At 52.9% G+C, this 22532-nt stretch overlaps 8 protein-coding genes across 8 annotated transcripts; 4 read left to right on the forward strand and 4 right to left on the reverse strand.

The window, feature by feature from the left end:
• Positions 1 to 344: 344 nt before the first annotated feature.
• MUS81 (Crossover junction endonuclease mus81) lies at positions 345 to 2144 on the reverse strand (the record flags this gene model as incomplete). Its single annotated transcript, XM_062882864.1, has 1 exon — positions 345 to 2144. One exon carries the CDS (start codon positions 2142 to 2144, stop codon positions 345 to 347), a length of 1800 nt encoding a protein of 599 aa, XP_062748368.1.
• On the forward strand, positions 871 to 1400 carry QC762_0008370 (uncharacterized protein; the record flags this gene model as incomplete). The annotated part of the gene is made up of 3 exons (XM_062882865.1): positions 871 to 917; positions 1154 to 1228; positions 1343 to 1400. 3 exons carry the CDS (start codon positions 871 to 873, stop codon positions 1398 to 1400), a joined length of 180 nt encoding a protein of 59 aa, XP_062748369.1.
• A 752-nt stretch (positions 2145 to 2896) lies between the features above and the next one.
• Positions 2897 to 5709, forward strand: PCM1 (Phosphoacetylglucosamine Mutase; the record flags this gene model as incomplete). Its single annotated transcript, XM_062885407.1, has 2 exons — positions 2897 to 3658; positions 3724 to 5709. The coding sequence occupies 2 exons, from the start codon at positions 2897 to 2899 to the stop codon at positions 4582 to 4584; spliced, it is 1623 nt and encodes a 540-aa protein (XP_062748370.1). The 3' UTR covers positions 4585 to 5709.
• A 166-nt stretch (positions 5710 to 5875) lies between these two features.
• HMT1 (Nuclear SAM-dependent mono-and asymmetric methyltransferase) lies at positions 5876 to 7951 on the reverse strand. Its single transcript, XM_062885408.1, has 6 exons — positions 7662 to 7951; positions 7575 to 7588; positions 7489 to 7508; positions 7307 to 7416; positions 6892 to 7223; positions 5876 to 6832 (listed from the first exon to the last, which is right to left on the reverse strand). Exons 1-6 carry the CDS (start codon positions 7742 to 7744, stop codon positions 6354 to 6356), a joined length of 1038 nt encoding a protein of 345 aa, XP_062748371.1. The 5' UTR covers positions 7745 to 7951; the 3' UTR covers positions 5876 to 6353.
• A 130-nt stretch (positions 7952 to 8081) lies between these two features.
• QC762_109860 (uncharacterized protein) lies at positions 8082 to 9803 on the reverse strand. Its single transcript, XM_062885409.1, has 4 exons — positions 9577 to 9803; positions 9046 to 9401; positions 8872 to 8983; positions 8082 to 8815 (listed from the first exon to the last, which is right to left on the reverse strand). The coding sequence occupies exons 1-4, from the start codon at positions 9597 to 9599 to the stop codon at positions 8281 to 8283; spliced, it is 1026 nt and encodes a 341-aa protein (XP_062748372.1). The 5' UTR covers positions 9600 to 9803; the 3' UTR covers positions 8082 to 8280.
• A 323-nt stretch (positions 9804 to 10126) lies between these two features.
• QC762_109870 (uncharacterized protein) lies at positions 10127 to 12604 on the forward strand (the record flags this gene model as incomplete). The annotated part of the gene is made up of 1 exon (XM_062885410.1): positions 10127 to 12604. One exon carries the CDS (start codon positions 10127 to 10129, stop codon positions 12602 to 12604), a length of 2478 nt encoding a protein of 825 aa, XP_062748373.1.
• A 1891-nt stretch (positions 12605 to 14495) lies between these two features.
• AMT1_1 (ammonium transporter Amt1) lies at positions 14496 to 17434 on the forward strand. Its single transcript, XM_062885411.1, has 2 exons — positions 14496 to 16411; positions 16470 to 17434. Exons 1-2 carry the CDS (start codon positions 15463 to 15465, stop codon positions 17081 to 17083), a joined length of 1563 nt encoding a protein of 520 aa, XP_062748374.1. The 5' UTR covers positions 14496 to 15462; the 3' UTR covers positions 17084 to 17434.
• A 774-nt stretch (positions 17435 to 18208) lies between these two features.
• QC762_109890 (uncharacterized protein) lies at positions 18209 to 22528 on the reverse strand. The gene is made up of 2 exons (XM_062885412.1): positions 21796 to 22528; positions 18209 to 21719 (listed from the first exon to the last, which is right to left on the reverse strand). The coding sequence occupies exons 1-2, from the start codon at positions 22308 to 22310 to the stop codon at positions 18719 to 18721; spliced, it is 3516 nt and encodes a 1171-aa protein (XP_062748375.1). The 5' UTR covers positions 22311 to 22528; the 3' UTR covers positions 18209 to 18718.
• Between the last annotated feature and the right edge of the window lie 4 nt (positions 22529 to 22532).

Below are 22532 nucleotides of genomic sequence, written 5' to 3' on the forward strand. Positions count from 1 at the left end.
CGAAAAGTGACAGCAGGACATGTCATGATGTACGGCATGGGGTTGCAATCTGTAGTGCAAAAGTGTATTAAAATAGCCTGTCGGGTATCAAATATATATCTCTCCCAAGACCCCTAAAACAGTTGTACAATGTCCATGCTACACTCGATCAAGCATCTCCCCAAACCTCAGCAAGCTTCTGGCTGATCTGCTTGCTGAATCTCTTCCTCCCAACCAGGTGATCTAACCGCGAAGCAACCATGTCAATCTTCTTCCTCCTGCCCTCCGGCCCAGGACCGCACTGTTCATAAGCCTCAATAAACTCCCGCGGCGTCTTCCACACCTTTTGTATCTCCATCGCTTTCTCACCTGTGACACCCCTCGTAACCATCAACATTTTCAAAAAAAAAATCCCTCAGCGTCATCGTCCCCGACTTGGAACAAAGCGAAGAAAACGCCGGGTAGCTGATATGGTGACCAACCTCTGGCTGCTTTCCCCGCAGATCCTTCATCAGCGGCAGGTAATTATTGGCAGTAAGAACATTAGTCGGAATGACATGCAACGGCTTCCCTTTATGCATGTTCTGCAGCATCTGTGTCATCGAAACCAAATACCGGATCGTGTCGCCAATCTTTTGCGTCTTCTTCAAAAAGTAGCCATCAACCACCTGAATAGACGCAATAGCCGACTGAACCATCTCTTCACTTCTCTGCAACCGGCTCTGGTCCATGGGGATCTCTTCGACAAGGTAGATGACATTCTTGATTCCTGAGCGCCTCAGGCGGGATTTCTGTTCATGAAAGCGACCATCCTTGATGCTCCCAATAAGATCATCAAGACGTTTCCGTTCCACAATCCAATCCAGGACCACCTCATCTCCTTCAGCCCCCATGCGTGAAAGCCATCCGGGCTGCTTGCATTTGGCGACCCAGAGGACGTCTCCTAGTTCCATGGCGCGGGAAATGGGTCGAATTCCTTTTTTGGCGAGTTCCTCTTGAAGGTAATCCCGGTCAGTCTTTGCTCGAATCTCGCGGTTATTCAGGACTAACTCGATGGTAAAGGTTCCGGGCGCCATCCGGATGGGTTTGAATGAGGGGAGGCTGGCATCGTCCGCCATTGCTTCCCCCTCAGCGACTACGTCCTTGAATTCGTTGTCCATTTCTCTTTTCACAGAGCTTTGGACCTCAGTAGCCACGTCCTTCTGGTCTTCCTCGTCGTCGTCCAAAAGGATAACGGGGTTGGCGGCCTGTGAACGATAGGTTGCTGACTGAGCTGGCCTGCTGGAAACCGTCGAGTCAGTGGCTCCCAAAAAGCTGTTTGTGCCGCTAAGCTGGTTCAAAAACTCATCTCCGTCATTTCCAGCCGGGAAATTGCTTCGAACGCCGGTGTTGATCCCTCTACCAAGATTGTCTCCAAGTAAAGCCGAGCCAGACGCGCTGCCGACCCTATCGTTCCGGGAACCAATAGCACTACCACCCGAGTCTTCGGTCTTGGGGACATCACCCCGAGCAGCAGCTACTTCTCGGACTCGTGCAGCAACCTCCCATCCCTCATCTGAGAGCGCCCACCGCGTCACAGGCCGACCACGCTTGACCACAAGCTCTTTTGACTCCAGGGCCTTCATCGAAGCCCATGCTGTGTACAACTTGATGGGATCGGACGGGACCGTGAACGAGGAATCGCTATACGGTTGAGCGGCGGCCATAAGCTCCTCTTTGGACATGCCCGGCATTGCCGCATTTCTATCTTGCCCCGCCAACACGAGCATCAGCGCAAAAGCTCCCGAGCGATACTGAGGGACATAAGTCCTTGCTTGTCTAGCAGGTGCAGCCCTCCTTAATGCCGGTGCCGGTGTGGCACCATCATCTTGGTCTTCTCCCGGCAGGTGAACCACCCGCTTCCGCTTAGGAACCATTGGCATACCGTGCCCATTCTCCTCGCAATGCTTCCGGAGCTGCTGGGTGAGACGCTCGCAGAGCTTGGGACTGAAGCCCTTCAGCTGTTGACACTGAGAAGGGTGCTGGAGCTTCATCGGGCATCTTTTGAGCGAGTCGTATGCGTGCTTGTAGGTAATCACACCTTTCGAGTTTCTCTCTTTTGCCGTATCCCACCATTTTTTCACCCAGCCAAGCCAGAGGGGGTTGGCACATGCAGACTCCGACATACTGCGGCGACAAATGCGATCTGCAGACCAAAAAGGAAGGTCAAAAAAGAACAACAAAAAAGAACAAAAAACAAAAAAGAACAAGAAACAAAAAAGAAAAGTCCCAAGGCGGGTTGACCGAAACACAAAAAAAAAAAAAGTCGAAGCAAGGGGGAGCAATCAGACGGAACCCGAGGGGATGCAATCCATGAGGTTGATTGCGGGTTCTCAAAGAGAAAACAATGCCTTCTTCAGAAAGACGCGTTGGGACCGCGCCCACAAAATCGCCAGACTGGCGCCAGGTCATGTGCTCGCTGCCAGGGGACCAGCTCAGGGCAAACTGACGTATGGCTAAGCATTTCAGCCAGATGCGAGCTATGCCTAATTCAGCTAGCGCACCTTCTATATTTGTGGTTGTGCAGCCCCGCCACTGCCCGCCTCGCATTTCAGTGACCTTCACCGACTGCTTCAGCACTGCCAGCCGCTGGAACACGAATCACTGGACACTTCCCGGGCGGCACTGCAGCTTCAAGTGCGGGGCAGCAGCTCTGTCTCTCCCGATGAAACCTCACCTCCGGTGTGGACCCTGTTATGTTATTGGGCCTGACAAGGAAGCAAGCAGCTATCACAGTTTCCCCCCGATCGAGAATAAAATCCACAGCTCTTTTTTCCCTCCCTCCCCCCTTTTTTGTTGTGTTAGTTCTTGGGTTCAAGCATCGCCGTAGCAACAAACATCTTCCACACCCTCACTTACAGCACCAAACTCACCTACCATGAGCCACAACGAGCAGATCATCGCCGGCTCGGCGAAGCACCCAATTGTGCCCCAGCACTACAGGTATGGCACCGCTGGCTTCCGCATGAAGGCCGACCTCCTCGAGGGCGTGACCTATCGTGTCGGCCTGCTCGCTGCCCTCCGCAGCCGCAAGCTCAACTCCCAAGCCATCGGTGTCATGATCACAGCAAGCCACAACCCCGCCATCGACAACGGCGTCAAGATCGTGGACCCCATGGGCGACATGCTTGAGCAGGAGTGGGAGAGATATGCCACAGCTCTCGTCAACGCCCCGAGCGACAAAGACCTGGCCAAGATCTACAATGCTCTGGCCACCGACCTCAAGATCGATCTCGAGGCCCCCGCCAAGGTCATCTACGGCCGTGATACCCGACCTTCAGGCCACACCTTGGTCACCGCCCTCGCCGATGCCCTCGATGCAACCAATACCGAGCATGTCGACTACAAGATCCTCACCACCCCCCAACTCCATTACCTTGTGCGCGCCACCAATAGCGAAGGCACACCCGCCTCCTATGGCGAGGTCAGCGAAGTCGGATACTACAAGAAGCTCGCCGAGGCCTTTGTTCGGACCATGAAGGGCAAGAGAATCCCTCAAGTCCTCCAAGTAGACTGCGCCAACGGCGTCGGCGGTCCCAAGCTCAAGGAATTCCTCAAGCACATCCCTCAAGACAAGGTCCCCTTCGAAGTCCAGGTTGTAAACGACGATGTCCTCCGCCCGGAGGTCCTAAACCTTGATGTAAGCCCTTCCCCCCTCATCTCCGAGACATTTTACCTCTCCTAACCTCTTTTCCGTCCTCACAGTCCGGCGCCGACTACGTCAAAACAAAGCAACGTGCTCCCCCCATTCCTAAACCCCAACCCGGCCTGAGATGCTGCTCGCTCGACGGCGACGCCGACCGCCTAATCTACTACTGGCACGATCCAGAGACCAACGTCTTCACCATGCTCGACGGCGACCGCATCTCTTCGTTGGCCGCCTCCTTCATCGGCGACCTTGTCGAGTCTGCCGGTCTTCGAGACGAACTCCGCATCGGCGTAGTCCAAACCGCCTACGCCAACGGCGCAAGCACGCATTACATCACCCAACACCTGAAGCTCCCCGTCATCTGCACCCCCACGGGAGTAAAGCATCTCCACCACGTAGCCCAGGGCTTTGACGTGGGAGTCTACTTTGAGGCCAACGGCCACGGCACCGTCCTCTTCTCCCCCGACGCCATCAGCGCCTTCAAGAAGACCACCCCCCAATCCCCCGCCCAGAAGGAAGCCTTGGACACCTTGGCTGCCTTGACGGATCTGATCAACCAGACCGTCGGTGACGCTATTTCGGATATGCTTCTTGTGGAAGTTATTCTGGCGCACAAGAACTGGAACCTGAGGGACTGGGCTTTGACATATCAGGATCTGCCGAACAGACTTGTCAGAGTGGAGGTGGCGAACAAGGATGTTTTTAGGACGACGGATGCAGAGAGGAGGCTTTCTCATCCGGAGGGGTGCCAGGCCGAGATTGACCAGGAGGTGAAGAAGTTTAAGGATGCGAGGTCGTTTGCCAGGGCTAGCGGGACGGAGAATGCGATGAGGGTTTATGCCGAGGCGGCGACGAGGTCGGAGGCGAATGAGCTTGCGGAGAGGGTGGCTGGGATTGTGAGTCGGTGGGGTGTTTAGTTGATGCTTCAGGGCCGATGCGGGGTTGGTGAGAGGAGGGGTTTGAGCAAGGCGTTTGGGGGGGTTGATGATGGTGAAGGGTTTAGGACGAGGGGGAGGGCTAGTACGGAGGGGGTGTTGACGGGAGGACTGAGGAAGGCGAGAAAGGAGCAGGTTAGTACTGGGAGTGGGCATACGCTTGTTTGGACGACGTTTGATATGTCGGTTCATGAGGGGGGGTTTCCGAGGGGGTTTGAGATGTTGGCTAAGGCGGGGTGGGAGGGGGATGGGAGGGATACGGGGGAGGAGGAACACATGTGGGATTTTGATGATGGGGAGGGGGCTTGGAGGAGGATCAAGAAGAGCAATCAGATGGGGTTTAGTCCTAGTGATGATGAGGAGGAGGGGATGGGTTCGCCAGTCAAACAAAGGCTAAGGGGGAAAAGTATGGGGAGTCTGAGGGGGGGTGATGGTAGGTTGGAGTATGACATTTCTTTTGGGCAGAAGAGGTTGGCGATTCCGCAGACGAAGCTGGAGGATATCCTCAGGGATGGTGATAAAGAAGTCGGGGAACCGGCGACGTTCTTGATGAGTCCTTTTGATTTGGGGGCGAGTAGAAGGGAGTATTTTGAGGGGGTTGATCAAGCAATAGGAAACAAAAACAGCGCGGATTTCTTTGGGGATTTGACTTGCCTAGTTCCTAGAAACGAGCTATGGGGGATAGACAGTGCTGATGAAATTTTGGAGGGTCAAGAAGAAGAAGAAGAAGAAGAAGAAGAAGAAGAAGAAGAGGAAGAGAAACTGCAGAGCTTCGAGGATATGCTGGAGAAATTGGGGATTCAGTGGGAGGTGTATAAGGCTATGGGGGTGGTGGATGGTGAGGAGGACACACAGGAAAAGGAGTGAGTTTTTGTTATAGAAGGAAAATCCCCCACCTACCCGAAAATTGGTGTTGTTTGATTGAGCACGGGAGTAAAGCGAGCGAGCAAAGCGGAATGAATGGGTTATAATGAACTGAGATGATGAACTGGGTAACAAATACATCGGTGTTATTAGCAAAAACAAAGCAAAAAAAGATATGGGTGGGCAAAAATAAGGGTCTGCAGAGGTTTAGCAGGTAAGGTATGTTTAGTGTTGGGTTGGGCTATGCTTTTTCTCCCTTTTCGAAGCGATAGTCAAGGTCGGTCAATTTGATTTTTCTGTGTTTTTTTATCCAAAGGGATGAATGAAGGCAATACAAGCTGGGATGATCAATACTACCCCTGGATTGTCGTAACGATTCACAAAACTTGCAAAAGCAGACACAGCAAATCGAGCCAAATCATCGAACTTCAATGCTCTATTTTTTTTAGTTTTATTTTTTCACTTCTTTCCATTCCTCTCCGGGTATCCCATATGCATCATTCATCACTGATGCACTCCCCATCACCCACACTTGGGGCCATTCTTTGCCAGTCCAGTCTCCTTCCTCATCATCAGAGGTATCCCTCTGGCTCCCTTTTTTGCTGAGATAAAATACAGCATGATAAACAAAAAAAAAACGCCAGAAAGACAACCTGCTCTATCTAGTAACTAAAGCCCCCGAAAACACCTCGCTTTTTTGTCGCTTCAGATATGGTGCGCTACCGCCAGAGCGTCAATCCCGAAATCTTCATGTTGTGAGTCTCGCCCCCATCCCCCATGCAACTTTTACTTGTTGTATGTATGCCAGGCGCAAAGTGAAAATGTAAAAAAGAGTAGTTGGTTATCAGACCTTCCTTGCTAGATGTACCAGGGAAACCGTGATTCGCCTAGCACATCTTGTACAGGCAGGTTCCCTCAGCCTTGCGGGTGGGGTCCTCGGTCTCGAGACGGTACTCGATCTTGATGTCGAGATCGCGACGGTTCTTCTCGTTGGGGCGGTTGTGGAGAGAGCACTCAATCTTCTCTCCTTGCTGGACAGTAAGCATATCCTTGAGGTAGAAGACGGTCTGCTTCCAGTGAGTGTACTTAGTGTGTGGCCCAGTGGAGAAGCGGACTGTCTTGTGGCAGGCGGTAAAGTCAATGTCAAACCAGGCGACAAGAGCGTGGATGAAGTCATCCCGTCTGGCGACGAGGTCGAATGGGCAGCTGAAAGCCAAATCCTCGACCGTGCACTTGTAAAGGTCGAGGGTGAGTACGAGAGATGGGTCGGTAACGACGGCCTTCATCTCGACAGTATCAACGAGAGGCTCAGACAAGGCGGTCTCCTTGAGAGGCGAGTAGTTGAAACCATAGACGTTATCCCAAACTGCGACATGGGTTAGCCCCGGACAGGAATATCCTAGCGCAAAGCGGAAGAGCACTCACATCCGATTTTCTCGTCCTTGTAATCGCCGTCCTCAATACCAGCAACATAGATGCTCGCCTTGTCGGGGAAGATGAGACCGTCCTTGACAAGGTACTTGTCACGGGCATACAACACAGTGTCCAACATGGACTCGTACAGCAGGAAGTAGCCCATCCACTCTGAGATGATAATGTCCACTTGGGGGAAGGGAAGGGTAATCTCCTCCATCTTGCCCTGGATGAGGGTGATCTTGTCGGACAGCCCGTTGACCTCGACGATCTCGCGGGCCTTGAAGATGATGGTGGACATGTCAACACCAATGACATGCTTCGCGCCAGCCTTGGCAGCGAACCTGAGAAACAAACTGATCAGCCTTGCTTTCTTCTTTTTTTTTTTTTCTCCCGAGGAAGTCGGGCGAGGGAAGGGTGGGCGTACATCGAGAGAATACCGGTGCCGCAGCCGACATCGAGAACGACCTTGTCCTTGAAGATGTGCTTGTTTTGAACGATGGCGTTCATGTATGATCTTGTGCGGACCTCATCTTTCTGTAGAGGCGCATGCCCATGTCAGCCATAAATTTTTGAGGGGAAGATAAGATAGGCTCCAAGAAAACATACCAACATCTCCTCGTGGATGCCTTGATAACGAAAGCGCCAGAGTTAGTACAATTATTCCCCATTAGCGAGCTTGAACGGTGTCATACCATGATGGTTATAGCTGTAGGCTGAGTGTTAGCAAATATCCCCCCTACAAAACAGACACATAGCTTTTTTTCTTCTTCCAGACTTGCCTGTTGAAGTAGTGCTGCTCGGCGTGGTCGAGCTGCTTGAGGTTCTTCTCAGCAGTCTCGATATCCATAGCGTCGTTGACCATGTTGGGCTGTCTGTAGCGAGGGTCGGTAACTGAAGATGGTGACGAATTATTGACCCGGGTCAGATTGGAGAGGGAAAAATCAGAAAGGAAGAAGAAAAATGGTGCTTGGGACAAGCGCGATATGGGAACAATGGGGATCTGCCACTGGCCTGGGCTCGTCGCGCAGAGAATTTGGGTGGAAAGGGCCCGCTTAATCGAATGTGGGGTAGTTGCCCCGCCGTCAAGTCCCTGTAAGAGAAAACACCCCACTAAGGCAAACAGGGTCCTTAAGAAGCGACGCTACGAGACGTCAGGCATGATCAGGCAGAGGCAACATCCACGATTAAGGGACCAGTCAACAAACATGGGATGACCCCTGAAAGTCTAATCATCTCGAGGAAACTCTGCAGTGTTGGACTCCCTATCTCAAGATGTGAAGAATTGCTGTTAACCCCCTCAACTCCGAGACCATGCAAACTAGAGTCTAAGCAAAGACCAGATCAGACCGTGACAGACGAAATATGCAACACCATGTACTCCTTGCTTCCCTCCCCAGTTCAAGCCATGCCCGCCAGCTGCAGCAGCCGATTACCGGCCTTGAGGTTAGCACTCTCATAGGCCTTGGAGTCCGGAGGGAAGGTTCCGTTGGCAGCCCACAAGTCAAGCAGAGGCTGCATCGGCTCCAGCTCCTGCGGCGTGAGCATGGCCATCTCCATCCCAGCCAACACAAAGTGACTGAAGCAACTGTTGAGCTGCTTCTCAAGATTTAGGTGGTAGAAGGGCTCCACAAAGTGGGCCCAGTAGAGATGGGCGTACACGCGGAACATCTGGGTGAAGATGGTCTTGCAGATAGTCGAGAACTCCTTGGGAAACCCACTACGCTTTCCAATGTACTCGTCCAATCCGTCGGTGGCGATGGCCGAAGGTGTGAGCTGCTGGTGCTGAGAGAACGAGACACCAGCAGGGTTGGTGGGGAAGACCTTCTCGTCGTCGACCTTGCCAGAGATCCAGCGTTGCATAAGCGTCATGTACTCGTAGGCAGGCAGCTCAATGGGCTCAAAACGGTTGTTGAGCCATGTGTAGGAGTGGTTACTGAGGAATCATGTTAGTATTGGCTTCCGCTATTAGAAAGATGGGACATGTCTCACCCTCCAGCTGACATGCGAGGGCATGTGGTCGGGTTGCAGATGCTCTGGCCATTCTCCTCCTTCTGGTACACAATGCTGACAAAGTTCCAGAGGTTACGATAGTGCTCCACGACTGTTGGAGTTGTCAGCAAGTGAGACAATAAATCGTAAAAATAAAAATAAAAGGATGCCTACCTTGACAGGCAACCCATTCACCCTGCTCGACCGCCTTAGGTCGACGACTGAGGGTCATAAAGTTGCCTTTCACGATCTGCTTGGCGTAGGCTGGGTTGAGCCAAAGCGGGAGCGGCTTCGGGAGGTGGTAGGCGGCCAGTTCATCGTCTGTGGAACCGGTCATGTTGGCGGTTGGTGGTAACGGAGATGCAGGGACAGGTGGGAGTTTGGAAGAAGGAGAAGAAAGGTTGCTTGACGAAAGACTCCTCTGAGAGAGGCCCCCAGGAGAGTTCAGTTTGCCGTCCTCCGATGTTGGAGATATCGGACTCTTGCTGTTGGGGTTAGGTTTGCTGGAAGCTCCCCTCAGCCGGGCATTTCTGGGGGATTTGTTAGCGGGGACTACTTGTGTGATTTGTTGTCATCGGCGTGAGGGTGAGGCTATGGAAGGAGCGCGTGATCAAGGGGGTCGCTATGTGTACTCGATAACAGATATAAAAGGCAAGAGCAAAGTGCTTCCAGATGCACCAATACAAGAAGACCTGTGGTACTTACATTCCGGAAAACAGGTTCGACATTGTGACACCGTTTGACTGGGTTTAAGCTATGTTTAGGGGGTATTGGAAGGCAATGTGGTTCAAGAGCTGCCAGACCAGCTAGCTGTAAGAAATTGATAGTCAAACAGTGATGTTGGAACCCAATTGACGTTATTTACAACCGTCACCTAGTCGTCTCTCTAAGTAAATTAAGTCAAAAAGGGGGAGGAAACTGGCGGTGCCTCGAGAGACCCGCGGGCCAATCTGAAACCGTTGAGCCAGAAACCACGCTAAGCATCTGATGGGACCAATCAGCGTTGTTTGATGTTATCTTGGCATTAGAGGTACGTACTCGAATCACGTGCCACCGCATGTACTTCGTGATCCGCCAAGCCAGGCAAGCCAGAGACTCGCAGCATCCCATTCGCGTCACCTCGATCCAACCTCCAACCGATCCCGGGCCGCACTTTTGCGTGCATATACACACACACGTTAAGGGTAGGCAGCAGCCTCTCTCTGTCTCTGGTTAACCAACAAGGGAGGACCAATGGGGATGGGGAAAAGATAAAATGGCCAGTTTGCCTTCTCCAAGATCCCGGGTCGTCAGACGGTACAAAAAGCCTGGTCGATTGTTCGACACTCTTTTGACCCAGAGCACTCGGATTGTTCCCAGTTCAGTTCCCAGCCAAAAGAGTCCGATGGATGAGGAACAACCGCTCCAAGAAAAGATTGCATTTTTCAATCAGCTGGATGCCTTGGATAAGCTTGACGAAGAGGATGACCGAATTGATGCCAGGGAACAGCAGCACAGGGCCAAGTGCAAGGCCTTCTTCCAACCAGCAGTTCCTACAGTGAAAGAGAAGGGAAACCCTATCAATCCTCTTTCTTCACCTCGCCCACATCCAGAACCAAGGCGGACAGCGTCGGTGCCTACTCCAACCGCACCTACACCCGCTCCAGGAGGTTCGGCAGAAATTATCAAGGCAACCCCAGACACCACCACCATTGACAGTACCACCTCCAGAACCAGGAGGCGCCTAATTGCAGATACTTCTACTTCATTCATTGCTGAAACACCAATAACAGATTCCACCCGTCCAAGAGTCCCAACAACATTACGGAGGAGTATCACCATGCCAGTTTCATCCTCTGCCTCTGCGGCTAAACAGTCGCCGTCAGCTACTACTGCTCTTCGAAAGCGCAAACGGTCATCTTCCGGGAAAGTGATTCCGGAATCAGCGCAAATATTTCGTGGCTTGTCTTTCTTTTACATCCCCAACGACGATGTTGCACCAGCCAGGAAACTTCGGATTGCCAAAGCCAAAGATTATGGGGCAGAATGGGTTAGGAGTCTACACAATGCGACACATGTCATTGTTGACAAGCACTTGTCATACTCTGACATTCAGAAGATACCAGAGTTTGGGCTGGCCGCCTCTTTGATCGTCGTCAATGACGAGTATCCTATCGACAGTATCTCGTTTCGGACACTACTAAACCCCGACCAGAGCCGATACTGGGTCACAGGGTTCCCATCACCAACTTCCGAATCCACAGTCATAACAATATCATCCCGGGACTCTGAGCCTTCGCTTCAGGTCAAAGAACCCAAAAGCGCCAGGAGACAAAGCGCCAGGAAACAGGACACTGAGGACTCAGAAGGAACACCACGACAGGAGGATAGCTCGTTTGAGAACCCTCGCCCAACTAAAACCACTCAAGCTGCTCCGTTCGAAATACAGATCCAGTCATTTGTTCCACCTCATCCCACAGCTCAAACGACGGATGGTCCCAAGGATGAGCTGACGAGCTACATCGAGCTCCTTCAGCAGTACAACGACCTGCCGTTGGACCACGAAGAAGACGACGACATAGAATCAACCAAGGACGCTCAGGAGGACTCGGATCCCGAGCCGGGCTCCGAAGATGAGCGCGCCCGCAAAAAGCCCGCAACACGCTCCCGCGCCTCTCTCAAAAAGACTACTCCGTTCGAAAACCGTTTTGCCTGCAACCGTGGCGGCACGAAAGACAATCCTGCCTCCTCCGCTGCCAACAACCCAAACGCCAGGACAATAGAAGTTCTCCAATCCATGTGCGACTACTACACCAAAATTAATGATCGCTGGCGTATAACGGCCTACCGCAGAGCCATCACCACACTCCGTCAGCAGAGCACCAAGAAAATCACCACCGCCGAGGAGGCCTACACTCTCCCCAACATCGGCTCCCGAATCGCCCGGAAAATTGAGGAAATCTGCACCACCAACAACCTTCGCAGGCTTCAATATGCGAACCTTGAACCGACGGACAAAGTCCTCGACCTCTTTCTCAAAATTCACGACGTGGGACTCTCTAGAGCAAACAAGTGGATATCCCAAGGCCATCGGACCTTGGAAGACCTCCTCACCAAAGCCGACCTGTCGGCCAACCAACGCGTCTCGATCGAGCACTACTCGGACCTCACCTCCCGCATCCCCCGCAGCGAAGTAACCCAGCTAGCGGCCTTTGTCCAGCGTGAAGCCTTCCTCGTCGACCCAGACGTGGAATTACTCGTTGGCGGCTCGTACCGCCGTGGCTCGGACACGTCAGGCGACATTGATTTCATCATCACCAAACGCGGGACCACATCCTGCTCGGATCTTGTCCCGTTTATGAACTCGCTTATATCTGTGCTGTACAAGAAGAATTTTTTGGTGGCGACGTTGTCGCAATCGAGAAGAGAGGGGGAAGGGAGTAAGTTTTTGGGATGCTGCAGGTTGCCTCCTGGGGGGAAGTGGAGGAGGATTGATTTGCTGCTTGTGCCCGAGACGGAGTATGGAGCGGCGTTGATTTATTTTACGGGGAATGATATTTTTAATCGGAGCTTGAGGTTATTGGCGGGGAAGAAGGGGATGAGGTTAAATCAGAGAGGGTTGTTTAGGGATGTGATGAGGGGGAGGGGGAGGGTGGGGGTTACGGAAGGGGAGTTGGTGGAGGGGAGGAGCGAGAGGAGGATTTTTGAGGTTTTGGGGGTTAGGTGGAGGGAGCCTAGTGAGAGGTGGTGTTGAGGTGGGAGGGTGACGATGGGGTTAAGTTGGAAGGGAGTGACGATGATAATGATGATGATGATGATGATGAATGTGGTGTACGTTAATGAGATTATCTTGCGTATTAGCTTCATGGATGAAAGGGTGGGTATCTAAATAGCTTTTTTTTTTTTGCGGGTAAAAGTGGTGTAGTGATGGGGGGGGATATACCAAGCTTGTTATCATAGATGAGACATGATAGCCCCTTGTTTTTGAACGACATTAATCAGAGCCTGACAATCCTACAAGTCACTCGTTGAAGTAATTTCGATTTTTACTGTTTGATATATCGCACTACACGGACACCGCCGGCTTCCTTAGCAGTAAACACCAGCTCACCAGCAGTGGAGAAAAACGGCCGCCGGCGGGCGATCGATGGCGATTGTTCGTTAGCAAGCTTAGCTTAGCTTCAACGTCTGGAAGTGTATGTAAGCTCAGACTTGAGATCCTTGACTGACCTTGACCTTGACTCTGATCTTGACCCCCGGTGTAATAAGGTCTGGACCACCTTGGTTTCTTATCTTTTACCTACCTACCACCCAAGGTCACATGCCTCACCGATGATGTGTCTCCCCTTGCTGGGGTTGGTTATTTGCAAGATGGGTGGTGAAGATATGACAGGTCTGGCGGGCATAAATCCTTCAATAATCTGGCATTGATAAACACCAGGTTTGGGATTTGAATTGGTGAGTGATGAATGAGCAACCCCCACACTCCCGCCCAGATGGTTCGTTCCTGGTTTTGGGTTTTGGCGCGCATGATGCTGGGATTTGCGCTAGTGTCGAATGGGCATTTGAGGCTAGTCTTGAAAAGTGAAAGGTGAGATAACGGAGGGCTGAGGGAAGATCAGGGTCTTTTGGAGAGGAAGTGATCTTGGGGGTGGGAGAGCTGACAGGTGATCGGCGGGGGAGAGGGTTGAGAGGGTTGACCGGTATACAGCACCACTTGTTGTATCTCAGAGGAGATATTATGAGGTCTGGGGAGAGGAATGAACAACGTCTCGGCAGTCCGGCAAGGGAGAAGGAGAGGTAGCCACATGCAGTCTCGTCACGGCAGTGGTGATGATATTTTTGAGGAGATTGTCACCTGCATCTCACCAAATAAATGAAAACAAACAAAGACGACATTATGAAGGCCTGTAAGGGGGGCGTCTGCGCGTCAGAGTGAGTGGCTTTGTGCCTTGCAGGCTGGGCTTCAGCGTTGGGGTTTTTCGGGGTGTATGTAACGCCGTGATGGGAGGGTTATTGCAGCGGAAAACTATATAATATGTAGGTGAGACTGTATAATGGTATGTTGGTGATGAGAAGCAGTGAGGTGATCCACTTTGAGTGAGAGGCATCTGCAGAGGCAAGTGTTTCGATGATCCTGGGGATGCAGGTGGTTCCTGAAAGTAGCGTCAGATAGAATGGGTTCTGGGCGGGACGGGACGTTGTTATCAGTAGTTTATTTCTTGTGATCTCCATGCCGTAACATTCAATATCCGGCTGGCCGAGCTGAAGCTGAGGTGGTTAGGGATCGCATTTGTGTCAAGAGCTCGTGACGCTGGTGAAGAGAATCTTGAAGACATGAGTGAGATGTGTTGCTCTGTGCCGCTGCCACATGGACGTTGTTTGTGTTCAGTCATGGCAATTGTCAAGACGATTGCCAGCCTTGGGAGGAAAAGACGTTGAACTTCCACTTACAGAAAGTCAGTCAGTCCCCTGAACGCGCGGGAGAGCGGCCCCACGTAGCCCCCACGACACCTGAGAGCCACACGACCGGGTTAGTCGGGCCAATCAGGGCCCAGGAGGCTTATCTTTACACCAAGCTTTTAGCACGTCTCAGCGAATCGAGTTATCGTGGAGCTCCCTTTCTCGGTCCACTCCAATGTCACCCTCACTCGAACGTCACTTGCTTTGCAGGGGAGCAAGGGTTGTCTCTCACAGCCACCACTCTCCCTCCAACCTCGAGCCAGAAGGCATCAACGCTCGTTCTCGTCATATGCGACACTTGCTTTTTCTGCTTCACAATGGGTCCAAACGCCCCCGAACTCGCAACCAACGCCGAGCTGGTGGGATCCGGAACAGAGGAACTTGGGAAGTGTTCTCCTCGGAGGCAATGATCAGAGAACAACAACCTGAAGAAGGAGGGTGACATATTGGTCTCTATCTTCGCCCCCTTTAAATTTCCAGAGCAGCATCGCAGACTTGGCTCTGTCCGGAGGCTCCTGGTCAAGACATGTCTTGTGCGACCCATCTTCAGCGTCCGCAAAAAAGCACTTACTTGCCTTACTCAGAGCCCAGGTATGGAGCTTCACGGCCCCCAAGAGAGATTGTGCTCATGCTCCCGTTGCTCTCCGAGGTCCGCGGGAACCCAAGCCTTATGATCATAAACATGCTCGACCCCCCAAGGACGCCGGCGATGCTTCTCGCCTGACTCCCGTTCGTTTTCCATCCCACTCCCTTCTCTTCCCGTGCAGTAGCTCACCCGTGTGCTTGTCTCCCCTGATAAGCCAAGACACCCCGTCGGTGTCAAAGCTGATTGGTCCCCCGCGAATTGCTTCTTTCCAGAAAAAGTACCAGGCCTTCTGCAAACCATTGCTAGCCTGCTGCCGCTCATCACTTTCTTCTGGGAAGATCAAGTTTTTCGCCTCCAGGTATACTATCTATTATTGGGTGTAGAAGACATTCTTTCCGTCCCTTCGTTCTTCTCTGTCTCTCGTTTACTCTTGTTCTATCCGACACATCCTACAATATCTGCACCTCACAGACGACCACTTATACACTTGTACACCACCTCACCATAGACGACTGAAGGCAGCAAAATAACCTCCTGGACGGCCAAGTCCACACACCTTCAAAATGGCCGCTAATACCAACAACCAAGAACTCTCCAACCTACCATACATCCCACTCGAACCCTTCACAGGAACTGACCCAGCAGGAGGCGATGCCCTCGTCGAAGACCTCAATGTCTGGTACCAAGCCGGCGACATCTCCTTCATGATCATGTCCACAGCCTTCGTCTTGCTCATGATTCCCGGCGTTGGCTTCTTCTATTCCGGTCTCGCACGCCGAAAGTCGGCACTCTCCCTCATCTGGCTCTCAGTCATGGCCGCGGCCGTGTCAACCTTTCAGTGGTTCTTTTGGGGCTACTCTCTCACCTTTTCACATTCCGCTGGCCCCTTCATTGGGGACCTCTCCAACTTTGGCTTCCGAAACGTCCTCGCCCATCCCTCCGTTGCCTCGAGCCGCATCCCCGATTTGCTTTTTGCTGTTTACCAAGGCATGTTCTCGGCTATTACCATCGCCCTGGCCACCGGAGCCGTAGCAGAGCGCGGGAGGATGCTTCCATGTGTTATCTTCATGTTTTTATGGCTCACTGTTGTGTATGATGCCGTTGCTTGCTGGACTTGGAATCCATCGGGCTGGTCCAACAAGATGGGTGGGTTGGACTTTGCAGGTGGGACACCGGTTCATATTGCCTCTGGAGCGGCCGCGTTGGCGTATAGTATGATGCTTGGAAAGAGAAGGGGTCATGGCACCCACGAGTTGAACTACCGGCCGCACAATGTGACGCATATTGTCATCGGAACAGTTTTCCTGTGGGTTGGGTGGTTTGGTTTCAATGCTGGGTCTGCGCTGGCCGCGAACATGAGGGCCATTATGGCGGCCGTGGTGACCAACTTGAGCGCTTGTGTGGGTGGGATTACGTGGTGTGTGTTGGATTACAGGCTGGAGAGGAAGTGGTCGACGGTTGGATTTTGCTCGGGGGTTGTGGCTGGGTTGGTGGCTATTACGCCTGGTTCTGGTAGGTCCCCTTTACCCACCTCACCTTTTTCTGAAGCTGTGGCTAACAACATCAACAGGTTACGTCCCAGTCTGGGCCGCCGTACCATGCGGCATCATGGGCGCCTCTTTTGCCAACTACGCCACCAAGCTCAAGTTCCTTCTCCGCATTGACGACGCTCTCGATATCTTTGCTGTTCACGGCATCGGTGGTCTCGTCGGCAACATTTGCACCGCTTTCTTCGCTACCAACACCATCACCCGCCTCGACGGTGTCTCCTCTATCAAGGGTGGCTGGCTCGATCACAATTGGATCCAGCTCCCTATTCAGCTTGCCGACTCTTTTGCCGGCGGTGCCTATTCTTTCGTTTTGACCTGTGCTATCCTCTTCATTCTTAACCTCATCCCTGGACTCCATCTCCGCGCAAGTGAAGAGAGCGAGATCCTCGGTATTGATGACGCCGAAATCGGCGAGTTTGCCTACGACTATGTTGAGCTGACCAGAGAAGTCCTCAATGACGTCGAGGGTGACAACATGAGCTCTTACAGCGCTGAGCAGCCTATTCACCAAGGGCAAGGGCGATATGGTGTTGCTATCTCGAGCGGGATGCCGAGGGAGAAGATTGTGAACATGAGCATGCCGTTGACGAACCACAGGATGTATGGACAAGGGTCGGCTGATCATGCTCAATAGTTGTGGGTTGACGGTTGAGGGCTTTTTGGATATCAATCCTTGAGGGGGAGAGGAGCACTTGTTTTGTTGTGCGATCTAGACCGGTTTCTTTCTTGTGTCTTCTATATCTTCTATGTTACACACACACACACACACATATACATATATATATATATATGTATACCTTGGTAGGGAAGCAGGAGTTTGGGCATCTCACTGGTTGAAATTTTGGGAAAACAAAGCGATGGATGTTTTTTATGTATGGGGAGATGGATCATGATGGATTGATGGAACTCATGTGTATTGTTCAGCAGAGTTGAGGATCAAAGGCAATAAAGAACATAACATAATTATCTTCATCTTGATATTGCATTTCGGGATCTATTCCGTCTCTAGGTACCTTTCTTCCTTGAGCCCCTGTGTCAAAATGAGGGCCCCCCAACCACCCGGAAGCATGCCACCTCCCTTCTGTTGCCAGGAACGCGAGGAAGCTCTTTCCGCCTCATCGCGCAAGCAGCTCTCACCTGCTAGCTGAGAACACCCGGGGTCCCTTGTGGCAGAAGCCAACCCCAAGTGAGATCTTGCCAGTTGACAATCAACGATAAACGAGGAAAAATACGAATGAAAACGGAAGGTGAATGTACCTAGTTGTCAGAGTCGAAACGATGAAAATAAAAGGCAAGTGGGTGATGGATGATTAGGGGTTTATATAGGTACGCAGAAGCAGACAGCCGAAGAAAGTCTTTGTCCCACCCAAGTGTGGACGTCAGCAAAAAAAAAAATGACTGCTGTCTCCGGCGGCTCTCTCCCCCCCCTTCCTCTCCACTTCCCTGATCAAAACTGGCCGGTCATATATGTAGCACAGTTTCAACCCATTGCTGTGAGCTGTCTTGCCAGTCATCATCCACCATCAAACCGGTCACCAGTCTCAATCTCAATCCCCAATCCAATCCAACATAAACACAATCTCACACACAACTCCATAAATAATACAACCAAATTCAATTCTTATCCTCCACCCCCCCCCTTTTTAGCTAACCCCCTTTTCTCCCCACACATCCACCCCCCTACAAAAAGTACACATACAACATAACACCAACTGAATTTGTACATAATCCCCTCTCCCCTCTCCCCCTTCTCATTTTGCCCAAACCCATTCCACCCATCCACCCAACAACAACTAAACCAAATGGTAATACAGTATACACTATGTTATTTAACCCCCTTCTTCCCTCCTATAATAACCAAATCCAATCCACTCTACCCCAATAAAAATGGCACCGAGAATCGAACAACAACCCTCCCCAAAAGGAGCAAGTATACAAGAACAATAAACCCCAAAACCCCCTCGCAAAACAAACCCAGGGTATGTCCATCAAGAATGCCAGAAGCAGAAAAAAGAAAAAAAAACTTGGCTTCAATAATAATCCAAAAGACAACCTCCTGTCCCCTTACCTATGCTTTCAAAGCAGAAAAGGGACATGCTCCAAAAAAGCGTGGTGTTGCGCCGTTTTCCAATTGCAAAAATCCCTGCAATGGCAAATGCATTCATCCAAACATGGCTTCCAAAAAAACAACAACAAAAAAACCATAACACGATCCAACATGTTGTGTGTGTGTGTCCTCGTTCAAACCATTAGGGCGTGGTCAGGGGGCTCACCTCACCTCGGTAGACAACCCCCTAAACCTCTCCTCAAAAACCCTCATCCTCTCCTCCTCAATCACCCTCTGCAGCCTCCTCGTCTCCCTCACTGCCTCCTCCCTCTGCTCCTGCAGGTTCATCACCTCAATCTGCGCAATGTTCATCCTCCCCACAACCTCTTGCATCTCGGCATCCGCCGCAGCAAGGGCACCCTCCAGCTCGGCCACGCGCCCCTTGAGCACCTCAACCTGCTGCGTCATGGTGCCGTCGCTGCCATCCAGCGAGTTGGCAGACCGCCTGATGTCTGGCCGGGCGGTGCCATAAGGCGAGAGAAGAGGCGTCGACATGCGGGGTGACTTGAGGTTGTTGGGCGAGGACACGCTGCGGAGGCTAAACATGGGCGACAGCGGCGACTTGGAGGGAAAGTGTCGTGGGCTGCGGAGAATGCCAGCATTGTCGCGAATGCGCTGGAGCTGGTGGCTGTGGGCGTCCTTGAGCATGGCCAGCTCTTCCTCGTGGCGGGCCACCCGCTCTTCAGCGCCCGTCTGGGCGTGGACGACCTGCTCCTCGAGCGCACGAAGGCGGCTTTGCATGCCGGCAATACGCTCGGTGCTCAGTCTCTGCTCAGCCTCACCACGGGCAATGGTGGTGGCCAAACGGGAGCGCAGAGCAGCATTGACATCAAGCTGGGAGCGCACCTGCTGGGCAAGCTCCTCCACCCGACGGGCAGACTCTTGCAGCTGATCAGCAAGATCCTGCTCCACGGCAAACTGCTGCTTCTCCGAGGCTTGCATATTCTCGAGCCGAGTCTTGAAAGAGCTCGCCTCCGAGCGGGCATCCTCACGCTCCGACACGGCCGTCGAAAGCGACTGCTCCAGCCTCTGAATAGCAAACTGCATCCTTTCATCCGAGCCGGCCGACTCCTCCAGCTGCTTGATTCTCTCCAACGCCTCGGCATACGCATCTTGCAGGTCCTTATACGCCTTTTCAAGAGAAGCCGACGTGACAGGCGCGACTCGCTCCTCGTGGCTGCCGCTGGCACGGAGCAGAGATTCCGGAACCAAAATGTCATTCTCCCTCAGCAAGATCCGAAGCGTGGCGATTTCCTCTTCGGCACGGTCGAGATCCATCTTGAGCCCACCCAGCCCCTTTTCCACCTGCCACTTTTGCTCGATAGCCTCTTCTGCCCGGCGACGCAGCACATTGATCTCCTCGCGAAGGTTCGAGACGTCTCTTTCATAGCCAGCCTTCTTGGGGGAAGCCGTGAGCAACCGGTCCCGTTCCATCTCCAGCTGGCGAATCCGTTTGGCGTTCTCGCGGTTCTGGAGCTCCTGTCTTTCAAGCAAGCTCCTGAGCGCACTGTGCAGCGCATCACGCTGAGCCTCGACGTCCTTCAACCTGTCGGCAAGGACCTCTCTTGGCTCGGTAGACGCAGGACCAGGTCGCGTGCTGTTGGACCGGGAGAGAGACATGGGGCGGTTCTTGTTCTTGAGAGACCCAGCAGTGACCGATGCCGACCTTGACAGGGCCATAGACATGCGAGTGCCGGTCTGCTTAAGCTCGGCATTTTGGGACCGCAGAGCCTCGAGCTCCTGCTGCATTTTGGAGGTTTCCGAGTTGAGTGACCGGAGAGCCTCAATCTCCCGCCGCATCTGAGAAGCATCGGCAGTTTGCGACCTGAGAATCTCAATCTCCTGCTGCAGTCTGGAAGTGTCGGCATCCCGTGACCGAAGGGACTCAATCTCTTGCTGCATCTTGGACGTGTCGTAGGCAAGTCTGGCGTTTTCGGCAGCCTCGGCCTCCAACCCCTCGACACGCATGCGCAACTGAGGAACGATTTCATCGCGTAGGTTGTCCCGCTCGTTTGACGCCGTTTGAAGCTCGCTCTTGAGCGCCGCAAGCAGGTCCTCAAAGTTGCTCTTGGACTCCTTCTCCTCGGCAAGCCGACGAGTCAAATCCTCGCATGTAGCCTCCAGCTCCTTGACCCTGTCGCTCGCCTCAGCATTGCCCAGCTGGGCGACATCAACCTCGGATGCCTTTTGTTGCAATTCCTGTATTTGATGATCCAACAGCCGTCGCATGGTGCGCTCCTCTTGGAGCTTGGTGGTGAGCTCCAGTCTGAGCTGGGCTCTCTCCTGTTCGGCCCTGCGCTGTACTTGCGACACCTCTTCCTTGGCGTGGTCATATTCGCTAAACCTGGCCGAGCTGTAGCCAGAGTCTGAGAAATAGTCGCTCGTTCTTCTGCCCGGCACCTGGGCACTGTTGACCTGCTCCTGCATCCTGTCAACAAGGTCCTCCAGATCCATCTCTCGCCGAATGGACGCGGCCAGTTCGGCGCCGATGGCCTTCAACTCGTCTTCCATCTCTTCGATCTGAACCAGTGATGTCGTGCTGTCTGCGGGTGTTTGTAGGTAAGATTCACAATACTGCATGGCGGGGCTGTGCAGGTCGTCATTGGAGTAGGCGGATGGGCTCTTTGGTGACAGTGGGACGTCATAAGGCTCAGACTCTGTCACGACAGTCACTGGATTCTGAGAGGCGGGTGACAATGCTCTGTCGTCAGAGAACTCTGTTACCGAGGAGCGTGACGGTGAAGCGGCCCAGCCGAAGAAGGCGCCCAGCTTAGAGGACGCTGGTGATTTCGGTAGCGGCTTGTTAAGATTACTGTCTCTGGCAGTCCTGACGGGTGACTCTGGCACACTTTCAATGGGTGATCCGAGGTCCAGGTGTGGTGGTGGTTGTTTTCGTGAGATGAAGGACATGGTCTTGGTGTTGGTATTAACGTGTGTGGCGGCTTTGCCCTCGGCCTCCTGCTCCGGATCCGGAGAGTAGAGGTGGGTGTATTCGAACTGGTCGTAATCTGATTCCTGACTGGCTACACTGACCGTCCTAGCGCTAAGGCGGCCGCTTGGTTCGTGTGCGTGTGGTGTTTGAGAGGCGGCAGGGTTCCTTTCAACAATGTTTCGTAGCTGTACGTCTTCTACCGCGCCGTCCTCTTGGGCGGCAGGAGATGATCTGTGAGAGAAAACCTGGTCAGTTCCATATTGCCACCACTTTACCCGGAATAAGGTGACGACGAGTCACGACATACAGGTGGCGGCTGCTGTCCAGGCTTGGGGCGCGTTCCACAACCCGCAGCGAGCTGGATGCTAGGAGGTTGCTCTGGCCTGGAAACTCATACAGCGTTGGGCTGTCGAGCGAGATGGACCTGGCGAACCTCTGCTCCGGGCGTTGGAGGTCCTCATAGAGCTCGGGCAGACGCGGGGACGAGTACCGAGTGGCCAAAGGCGAGGCCGTCAGGGACAGAGGCTTCCTCTTGATGGGGCCGGCTATCTGGGCCAAGCTGAGGGACCGGCCGCCGCGAGGACTCGGGAGTGGCTGCTTGGGTAGCTGTTGGTCCGATGTCTCGCTCGGTCCAGGAGGCGAGATGGCCGAGCGTGGTGACTGGACTCTGGATGAAGCACTTGACGTGTCAGAGAGCCGCCTATGCTCGTGACGCTCAGGCTCGGGTGACTGAGGGGGAGGGTGGGAGAAGGTAGTTGGTGTGTGACCCCCTTCTTCAAAGGAGAAGCGATGTGCGTTGGGAGCAGCCATGGTGGTATACATAAGATGAGTTTGGAATCGATTTGCAACGCAAGAGTGCAACGGCGGATTCGACTAGAGAATCGGCACTTGGGGGGGTCCAATCTTCATGCTTGGCTTGGCCTGACCTGGATTGGCTCTAGGGGGAGAGTCGCAATTAACTGGGAAATGTCGAGGGGACTGGAAGTGACAGCGAGGAAAGGTCGTGAGAAAAAGGAGCATCACAAATTGGCGAATTGGCGCCCG

The sequence above is a fragment of the Podospora pseudocomata genome (genome assembly GCF_035222375.1).
Source record: "Podospora pseudocomata strain CBS 415.72m chromosome 1 map unlocalized CBS415.72m_1, whole genome shotgun sequence".
Classification (NCBI taxonomy): domain Eukaryota; kingdom Fungi; phylum Ascomycota; class Sordariomycetes; order Sordariales; family Podosporaceae; genus Podospora; species Podospora pseudocomata.

Excerpts from the sequence above, each read along its gene's own strand:
- HMT1 (XM_062885408.1), bottom strand. The coding sequence starts at position 7,744 with ATGGTCAACGACGCTATGGATATCGAGACTGCTGAGAAGAACCTCAAG. Across the intron at positions 7,417-7,488 it reads GCATCCACGAGGAGATGTTG|AAAGATGAGGTCCGCACAAG; the intron begins GTATGTTTTCTT and ends GCGCCTCTACAG. Across the intron at positions 7,224-7,306 it reads GGCACCGGTATTCTCTCGAT|GTTCGCTGCCAAGGCTGGCG; the intron begins GTACGCCCACCC and ends TTTGTTTCTCAG.
- QC762_109860 (XM_062885409.1), bottom strand. The coding sequence starts at position 9,599 with ATGTCGAACCTGTTTTCCGGAAT. Across the intron at positions 9,402-9,576 it reads TCGAACCTGTTTTCCGGAAT|AAATGCCCGGCTGAGGGGAG; the intron begins GTAAGTACCACA and ends CAAATCCCCCAG. Across the intron at positions 8,984-9,045 it reads TGAATGGGTTGCCTGTCAAG|TCGTGGAGCACTATCGTAAC; the intron begins GTAGGCATCCTT and ends CAACTCCAACAG.
- AMT1_1 (XM_062885411.1), top strand. The coding sequence starts at position 15,463 with ATGGCCGCTAATACCAACAACCAAGAACTCTCCAACCTACCATACATC. Across the intron at positions 16,412-16,469 it reads GGCTATTACGCCTGGTTCTG|GTTACGTCCCAGTCTGGGCC; the intron begins GTAGGTCCCCTT and ends CAACATCAACAG.
- QC762_109890 (XM_062885412.1), bottom strand. The coding sequence starts at position 22,310 with ATGTATACCACCATGGCTGCTCCCAACGCACATCGCTTCTCCTTTGAA. Across the intron at positions 21,720-21,795 it reads CTGGACAGCAGCCGCCACCT|ATCATCTCCTGCCGCCCAAG; the intron begins GTATGTCGTGAC and ends TTTCTCTCACAG.